The sequence below is a fragment of the Musca autumnalis genome, unplaced genomic scaffold (assembly GCF_047663935.1).
Source record: "Musca autumnalis isolate F117 unplaced genomic scaffold, ASM4766393v1 scaffold_2, whole genome shotgun sequence".
NCBI lineage: Eukaryota > Metazoa > Arthropoda > Insecta > Diptera > Muscidae > Musca > Musca autumnalis.
Window position 1 is genome coordinate 207,336,066 of NW_027411755.1, and position 9,084 is coordinate 207,345,149.

Consider the following 9,084-nt stretch of genomic DNA (forward strand, 5'->3'; position numbering starts at 1 on the left):
ATTTAGAGATTTTGGACCATTATATCAGGAAACATGTACTTGCCCAAGAAATAATATCGGTGTAAACAGGGTCAAAGGATCCTCGAACAGACCCTTAACCGTACAAAAATATTGAACATTTGTGTGAGTGGGACACCACGGAGTGGATCGATAAGGCCCACTTTTGAACATAAACTAAGTTCGGACAAAATATTTCGAGAACCAATATTTGGAACAAATCGGTTGGTCCGTTTATGAGATATCGCGCGTACTGTTTTAACGAATATTTGCGAACTTTTGTGGGAGAAGTACCGGAAGGCGTGGACCTATAAGCACCACCTTCGAATTTCATCTAATATTCGTAGAAATATTACAATATGCAAAGTGTGGACCAAGGCAGTATTAGGTTCAAGTGTTGTCGTACCCACCAGCCAACTACACATGCTGGCTGTAGGGGGTTTTTTACAGTTTTTGGGTCATTGTCTCAAGAAATATGGACGTGCCACTGAATAAACTTGTACTGTCGTAATAGGGGCCTTGAGTGCAACCTGTTGCAAGAAAAATCAAAACGATTCGAGATGAGGTCCTAGCCTGCACTTTTTCGAAATTTGGTGTGGGAGGTATCCGAAGGAGTTGATATAAACAGCCCATATTCCTGATCTATGTATCGTAGAAATATTACGATGTGCATGCGCACCATTTTAGCGAAAAGTTTGCAACTTTTGTGAGGGAGTTATCCGAAGAAGTGGACCAATATGGCCCATCTTAGAACTTGTTTAAATTTTTCGCAAAATATTACAATTGTCAAATTTTGGACCGACTCGGTTTATCTACTCGAAAGTTATCGTGCTCTCCATGCACTACACATGGTGCCATAGCGAGTTTAAACAGCATTCGGGCAATTTTATCACGAAGTGTGGACATTGATTTCCATCAAATTTTACTTTCAGAAATCCGAAGATACTCAACATGTTGAGAATTACCAAAAAATGTCCATGGAAGTGGAGAATCTTAAAAACTCTTTGGATATGTTGAAGCTGAAAGTAGACCAAGGATTGTAAGTATAATCGGGATTTGGATTTACAAGGATTATCAACTACTGATGTACACACTTATTGCTTCCCTATAGGAACACCCACACAATGTCAGCTTCAAGAAAATATGCCGAACGAAATCTATATCGAAATCAAAGTAAACCCATTTTTGATGTTCGCATTGACGCATTGCCCACAGAATGCCAATCGAATCCAGGGACGTTCCTACCCTCAAATTGTGCCATGGCAACGGAATGTACAGAAACCAGTGGCTATTATAATATAACAGTATCACGCTATCGCGACCATACTTTCCAAGCATTTTGTGATTATCGCACCAAAGGAGGTGATTGGTTGCATATTTTACAACGCATTGATGGTTCGGAAAATTTCAATCGCCCTTGGACGGATTATGTTAATGGATTTGGTGCAGTCGATGGTGAATATTGGATTGGTTTGGAAAATCTCTATGCATTGACCAATTATGATGGACCGCAGGAACTTTATATCTATATGCATAACTTTAGTGGTTCGACGCGTTATGCACGCTATGATCATTTTGTCATTGGCAGTGCAGAGGAGAAATATAAGTTGAAATTATTGGGTAAATATTCTGGTAATGCTGGAGATAGCTTGGGATATTCGCTGGGAGCTGCATTTAGTACCTACGATCAGGATAATGACAATCATACACAGAATTGTGCTACAGTCCACAAGGGTGGTTGGTGGTACAGGAGTTGTGCACGCACGTGAGTTTTGAATGGAAGCAAGCAAATATTGAATATTTGGATATTGTAGTTTTTTGTATCGTAGGGTACCCACGGGCTTCTATCACCAAGGCAAATACAAAGGTGAATATGCTGATGGCATCTACTGGCGAGATTGGCTGGAGTTGTGGAATTCAATGAAATATTTCGTTATGATGATACGACGTCAACGAATTTTTGTGGATTAGAGGATAAGTTTTGTGGAATGTTTGGAAATACTGATCTGTGTTGTGGTAATAAAAAATAATTGCTATGATCAATATTTAGGTGTTGCCGAACCGGGAAGCTCCTCCAAAGGCACGTGTTTTTTAAAAAAAATATTTGTAGGGAGCCTTCTTCTAAAGTTTGCGGATTTGTAGGAATATTTTTGCGGAGCTTCATACGCAGGCTCGTGGATTTTAAGAATATTTTTCCAGAGGCTCCTACAAAGGCTCGTGGATTTTTAAAAATATTTTTCCAGAGCCTCCTACAAAGGCTCGTGGATTTTTAAGAATATTTTTCCAGAGGCCCCTCAAAGTCTCGGGGATTTTTAAGAATATTTTTCTAGAGGCTCCTACAAAGGCTTGTGGATTTTTAAGAATATTTTTCTAGAGGCTCCTACAAAGGCTCGTAGATTTTTAAGAATATTTTTCTAGAGGCTCGTGGATTTTTAAGATTATTTTTCTTGAGGCTCCTGGATTTTTAAGAATATTTTTCTTGAGGCTCCTACAAAGGCTCGTGGATTTTTAAGAATACTTTTCCAGAAGTTCCTACAAATGCTGGTGGATTTTTAAGAATATTTTTCTAGAGGCTCCTACAAAGGCTCGTGGATTTTTAGGAATATTTTTCTAGAGGCTCCTACAAAGGCTCGTGGATTTTTAAGAATATTTTTCTAGAGGCTCCTACAAAGGCTCACCGATTTTAAAGAATATTTTTTAGAGTCCCCTGCAAAGGCTCGTAGATTTTTAAAAATATTTTTCTAGAGGCTCCAACAAAGGCTCGTGGATTTTTAAGAATATTTTTCTAGAGGCTCCTACAAAGGCTCGCCGATTTTAAAGAATATTTTTTAGAGTCCCCTGCAAAGGCTCGTGGATTTTTAAGATTATTTTTCTAGAGGCTCCTACAAAGGCTCGTGGATTTTTAAGAATATTTTTCTAGAGGATCTAACAAAGCCTCGTTGATTGTTAAGAATATTTTTCTAGAGGCTCCTACAAAGGCTCGTGGATTTTTAAGAATATTTTTCTAGAGGCTCCTACAAAGGCTCATGAATTTTTAAGGACATTTTTAAAGAGGCCCCTACAAAGGCTCGTGGATTTTTAAAAATATTTTTCTAGAGGCTCCTACAAAGGCTCGTGGATTTTTAAGAATATTTTTCTAGAGGCTCCTACAAAGGCTCGTGGATTTTTAAGAATATTTTTCTAGAGGCTCCTACAAAGGCTCGTGGATTTTTAAGAATATTTTCCTAGAGGCTCCTACAAAGGCTCGTGGATTTTTAAGAATATTTTTCTAGAGGCTCCTACAAAGGCTCGTGGATTTTTAAGAATATTTTTCTAGAGGCTCCTACAAAGTCTCGTGGATTTTTAAGAATATTTTTCTAGAGGCTCCTACAAAGGCTCGTGGATTTTTAAGAATATTTTTCTAGAGGCTCCTACAAAGGCTCGTGGATTTTTAAGAATATTTTTCTAGAGGCTCCTACAAAGGCTCGTGGATTTTTAAGAATATTTTTCTAGAGGCTCCTACAAAGGCTCGTGGATTTTTAAGAATATTTTTCTAGAGGCTCCTACAAAGGCTCGTGGATTTTTAAGAATATTTTTCTAGAGGCTCCTACAAAGGCTAGTGGATTTTTAAGAATATTTTTCTAGAGGCTCCTACAAAGGCTCGTGGATTTTTAAGAATATTTTTCTAGAGGCTCCTACAAAGGCTCGTGGATTTTTAAGAATATTTTTCTAGAGGCTCCTACAAAGGCTCGTGGATTTTTAAGAATATTTTTCTAGAGGCTCCTACAAAGGCTCGTGGATTTTTAAGAATATTTTTCTAGAGGCTCCTACAAAGGCTCGTGGATTTTTAAGAATATTTTTCTAGAGGCTCCTACAAAGGCTCGTGGATTTTTAAGAATATTTTTCTAGAGGCTCCTACAAAGGCTCGTGGATTTTTAAGAATATTTTTCCAGAGCCTCCTACAAAGGCTCGTGGATTTTTAAGAATATTTTTCCAGAGGCCCCTCAAAGTCTCGGGGATTTTTAAGAATATTTTTCTAGAGGCTACTACAAAGGCTCGTGGATTTTTAAGAACATATTTCCAGAGGCTCCAACAAAGGCTCGTGGATTTTTAAGAATATTTTTCTAGAGGCTCCTTCAAAGGCTCGTGGATTTTTAAGAATATTTTTCTAGAGGCTCCTACAAAGGCTCGTGGATTTTTAAGAATATTTTTCTAGAGGCTCCTACAAAGGCTCATGGATTTTTAAGAATATTTTTCTAGAGGCTCCTACAAAGGCTCGTGGATTTTTAAGAATATTTTTCTAGAGGCTCCTGCAAACGTTCGTGGATTTTTAAGAATATTTTTCTAGAGGCTCCTACAAAGGCTCGTGGATTTTTAAGAATATTTTTCTAGAGGCTCCTACAAAGGCACGTGGATTTTTAAGAATATTTTTCTAGAGGCTCCTACAAACGCTCGTGGATTTTTAAGAATATTTTTCTAGAGGCTCCTACAAAGGCTCGTGGATTTTTAAGAATATTTTTCTAGAGGCTCCTACAAACGCTCGTGGATTTTTAAGAATATTTTTCTAGAGGCTCCTACAAAGGCTCGTGGATTTTTAAGAATATTTTTCTAGAGGCTCCTGCAAACGCTCGTGGATTTTTAAGAATATTTTTCTAGAGGCTCCTACAAAGGCTCGTGGATTTTTAAGAATATTTTTCTAGAGGCTCCTACAAAGGCTCGTGGATTTTTAAGAATATTTTTCTAGAGGCTCCTACAAAGGCTCGTGGATTTTTAAGAATATTTTTCTAGAGGCTCCTACAAAGGCTCGTGGATTTTTAAGAATATTTTTCTAGAGGCTCCTACAAAGGCTCGTGGATTTTTAAGAATATTTTTCTAGAGGCTCCTACAAAGGCTCGTGGATTTTTAAGAATATTTTTCTAGAGGCTCCTACAAAGGCTCGTGGATTTTTAAGAATATTTTTCTAGAGGCTCCTACAAAGGCTCGTGGATTTTTAAGAATATTTTTCTAGAGGCTCCTACAAAGGCTCGTGGATTTTTAAGAATATTTTTCTAGAGGCTCCTACAAAGGCTCGTGGATTTTTAAGAATATTTTTCTAGAGGCTCCTACAAACGCTCGTGGATTTTTAAGAATATTTTTCTAGAGGCTCCTACAAACGCTCGTGGATTTTTAAGAATATTTTTCTAGAGGCTCCTACAAAGGCTCGTGGATTTTTAAGAATATTTTTCTAGAGGCTCCTGCAAACGTTCGTGGATTTTTAAGAATATTTTTCTAGAGGCTCCTACAAAGGCTCGTGGATTTTTAAGAATATTTTTCTAGAGGCTCCTACAAAGGCTCGTGGATTTTTAAGAATATTTTTCTAGAGGCTCCTACAAACGCTCGTGGATTTTTAAGAATATTTTTCTAGAGGCTCCTACAAAGGCTCGTGGATTTTTAAGAATATTTTTCTAGAGGCTCCTACAAACGCTCGTGGATTTTTAAGAATATTTTTCTAGAGGCTCCTACAAAGGCTCGTGGATTTTTAAGAATATTTTTCTAGAGGCTCCTACAAAGGCTCGTGGATTTTTAAGAATATTTTTCCAGAGGCTCCTACAAAGGCTCGTGGATTTTTAAGAATATTTTTCCAGAGGCTCCTACAAAGGCTCGTGGATTATTAAGAATATTTTTCTAGAGGCTCCTACAAAGGCTCGTGGATTTTTAAGAATATTTTTCTAGAGGCTCCTGCAAACGCTCGTGGATTTTTAAGAATATTTTTCTAGAGGCTCCTACAAAGGCTCGTGGATTATTAAGAATATTTTTCTAGAGGCTCCTACAAAGGCTCGTGGATTTTTATGAATATTTTTCTAGAGGCTCCTACAAAGGCTCGTGGATTATTAAGAATATTTTTCTAGAGGCTCCTACAAAGGCTCGTGGATTTTTAAGAATATTTTTCTAGAGGCTCCTGCAAACGCTCGTGGATTTTTAAGAATATTTTTCTAGAGGCTCCTACAAAGGCTCGTGGATTATTAAGAATATTTTTCTAGAGGCTCCTACAAAGGCTCGTGGATTTTTAAGAATATTTTTCCAGAGGCTCCTACAAAGGCTCGTGGATTTTTAAGAATATTTTTCTAGAGGCTCCTACAAAGGCTCGTGGATTTTTAAGAATATTTTTCCAGAGGCTCCTACAAAGGCTCGTGGATTTTTAAGAATATTTTTCTAGAGGCTCCTACAAAGGCTCGTGGATTTTTAAGAATATTTTTCTAGAGGCTCCTACAAAGGCTCGTGGATTTTTAAGAATATTTCTGTGGAGGCTCCTACAAAGGCTCGTGGATTTTTAAGAATATTTTTCTAGAGGCTCCTACAAAGGCTCGTGGATTTTTAAGAATATTTTTCTAGAGGCTCCTACAAAGGCTCGTGGATTTTTAAGAATATTTTTCTAGAGGCTCCTAAAAAGGCTCGTGGATTTTTAAGAATATTTTTCTAGAGGCTCCTACAAAGGCTCGTGGATTTTTAAGAATATTTTTCTAGAGTCTCCTACAAAGGCTCGTGGATTTTGAAAAATATTTTTCTAGAGGCTTCTACAAAGGCTCGTGAATTTTTAAGAATATTTTTTAGAGGTTACTACAAAGACTCGTGGATATTTCAGAATACTTTTCTAGAGGCTCTTATAAAGGCTCGTGGATTTTTAAGAATATTTTTCTAGAGGCGCCTACAAAGGCTCGTGGATTTTTAAGAATATTTTTCTAAAGCCTCCTTACTTATGCCCTTTACCTAGCAACTGTTCCGACATTGCATTCCAAGTTACTTATTTTACTTCTGAACGTCATTAGCCCCATAATTTATCAATGTCATACAAAAGCGGCTAATTATTTCCACATTAGATTACAAACTTAGTATACTCATTAAAATTAGCCGATAACTAGCAATTCCATGGCATCTGCAATCATCCTAGGTTAACAATAAGTTTTGTATATAAGGTAAGTAATTTTGAACAATATTCAAATCAAAATTTAATCTCAACTTGAAAATACAACATGAAGTTTCTAGCTATCTTTTTGTTCTTTGCTTTGGTGGCCCTTTCTATGGGAAAGGTAAGAAGATGAAAAATATTTCCTTATGGCAAAAGTGTATTGCAATGATAAATTTTTATTCGTCCTTATAGCCTCAACCACCTGCTGAAAATCCTCAGCCGGAGGCCCATTCCGAAGATTCTAATCCTTCCAACCCCTCAGCTGACGCAGAAAACCCTGTACGTTTTGGAGCTGAACCTTATCGTACAGCCGATGGTACATGGGGTATTAAATTTACTTTCTAACAATCGAATGGTTCCTATAAATTATTTCAATTTATAGCAAATGTCAATGTGTAAATAAATTTAGTGTTGCAGCAAACTTAAGCAGGGATTTATGGGAATTTGGGGGAATTTTTTTTTTGTTATAAAATAGAACAGCGTAAAGTCCGTTACTTTTTGGGTAAAATTGATCAGAAAATGGAACATGATTTTTAGGGGAAATAGGACAGTGTATATTCCATGAGTTTTCGGTAAAATTGGTCAGAAAATGGAATACAATTTTTTTTATATTCCATGATTTTTGTTTAAAATTGGTCAGAAAATGGAACATGATTTTTAGGGCAAATAGGACAGTGTATAGTCCATGATTTTTGGGTAAATTTTGTTAGAAAATGGAAAATGATTTTTAGGGCAAATAGGACAGTGTATAGTCCACGATGTTTGGGTAAAATTGGTCAGAAAATGGAAAATGATTTTTAGGGCAAATAGGACAGTGTATAGTCCATGATTTTTGGGTAAAATTGGTCAGAAAATGGAACATGATTTTTAGAGCAAATAGGACAGTGTATATAGTCCATGATTTTTGGGTAAAATTGGTCAGAAAATGGAACATGATTTTTAGAGCAAATAGGACAGTGTATATAGTCCATGATTTTTGGGTAAAATTGGTCAGAAAATGGAAAATGATTTTTAGGGCAAATAGGACAGTGTATAGTCCATGATTTTTGGGTAAATTTTGTCAGAAAATGGAAAATGATTTTTAGGGCAAATAGGACAGTGTATAGTCCATGATTTTTGGGTAAAATTGGTCAGAAAATGGAACATGATTTTTAGGGCAAATAGGACAGTGTATAGTCCATGATTTTTGGGTAAAATTGGTCAGAAAATGGAAAATGATTTTTAGGGCAAATAGGACAGTGTATAGTCCATGATGTTTGGGTAAAATTGGTCAGAAAATGGAAAATGATTTTTAGGGCAAATAGGACAGTGTATAGTCCATGATTTTTGGGTAAAATTGGTCAGAAAATGGAACATGATTTTTAGAGCAAATAGGACAGTGTATATAGTCCATGATTTTTGGGTAAAATTGGTCAGAAAATGGAACATGATTTTTAGAGCAAATAGGACAGTGTATATAGTCCATGATTTTTGGGTAAAATTGGTCAGAAAATGGAAAATGATTTTTAGGGCAAATAGGACAGTGTATAGTCCATGATGTTTGGGTAAAATTGGTCAGAAAATGGAAAATGATTTTTAGGGCAAATAGGACAGTGTATAGTCCATGATTTTTGGGTAAAATTGGTCAGAAAATGGAACATGATTTTTAGAGCAAATAGGACAGTGTATATAGTCCATGATTTTTGGGTAAAATTGGTCAGAAAATGGAACATGATTTTTAGAGCAAATAGGACAGTGTATAGTCCATGATTTTTGGGTAAAATTGGTCAGAAAATGGAAAATGATTTTTAGGGCAAATAGGACAGTGTATAGTCCATGATGTTTGGGTAAAATTGGTCAGAAAATGGAAAATGATTTTTAGGGCAAATAGGACAGTGTATAGTCCATGATTTTTGGGTAAAATTGGTCAGAAAATGGAACATGATTTTTAGAGCAAATAGGACAGTGTATATAGTCCATGATTTTTGTTTAAAATTGGTCAGAAAATGGAACATGGTTTTTAGAGCAAATAGGACAGTGTATAGTCCATGATTTTTGGGTAAAATTGGTCAGAAAATAGAAAATGATTTTTAGGGCAAATAGGACAGTGTATAGTCCATGATTTTTGGGTAAAATTGGTCAGAAAATAGAAAATGATTTTTAGGGCAAATAGGACAGTGTAT

At 36.2% G+C, this 9,084-nt stretch overlaps 1 protein-coding gene across 1 annotated transcript; it reads left to right on the forward strand.

Moving 5' to 3' along the window:
• The first annotated feature begins 935 nt into the window (after positions 1–935).
• LOC141393302 (microfibril-associated glycoprotein 4-like) lies at positions 936–1,978 on the forward strand. Its single transcript, XM_073966295.1, has 3 exons — positions 936–1,036; positions 1,109–1,762; positions 1,827–1,978. The coding sequence occupies exons 1-3, from the start codon at positions 969–971 to the stop codon at positions 1,966–1,968; spliced, it is 864 nt and encodes a 287-aa protein (XP_073822396.1). The 5' UTR covers positions 936–968; the 3' UTR covers positions 1,969–1,978.
• Positions 1,979–9,084: the final 7,106 nt, after the last annotated feature.

Excerpts from the sequence above, each read along its gene's own strand:
- LOC141393302 (XM_073966295.1), top strand. The coding sequence starts at position 969 with ATGTCCATGGAAGTGGAGAATCTTAAAAACTCTTTGGATATGTTGAAG. Across the intron at positions 1,037-1,108 it reads CTGAAAGTAGACCAAGGATT|GAACACCCACACAATGTCAG; the intron begins GTAAGTATAATC and ends GCTTCCCTATAG. Across the intron at positions 1,763-1,826 it reads TACAGGAGTTGTGCACGCAC|GGTACCCACGGGCTTCTATC; the intron begins GTGAGTTTTGAA and ends TTTGTATCGTAG.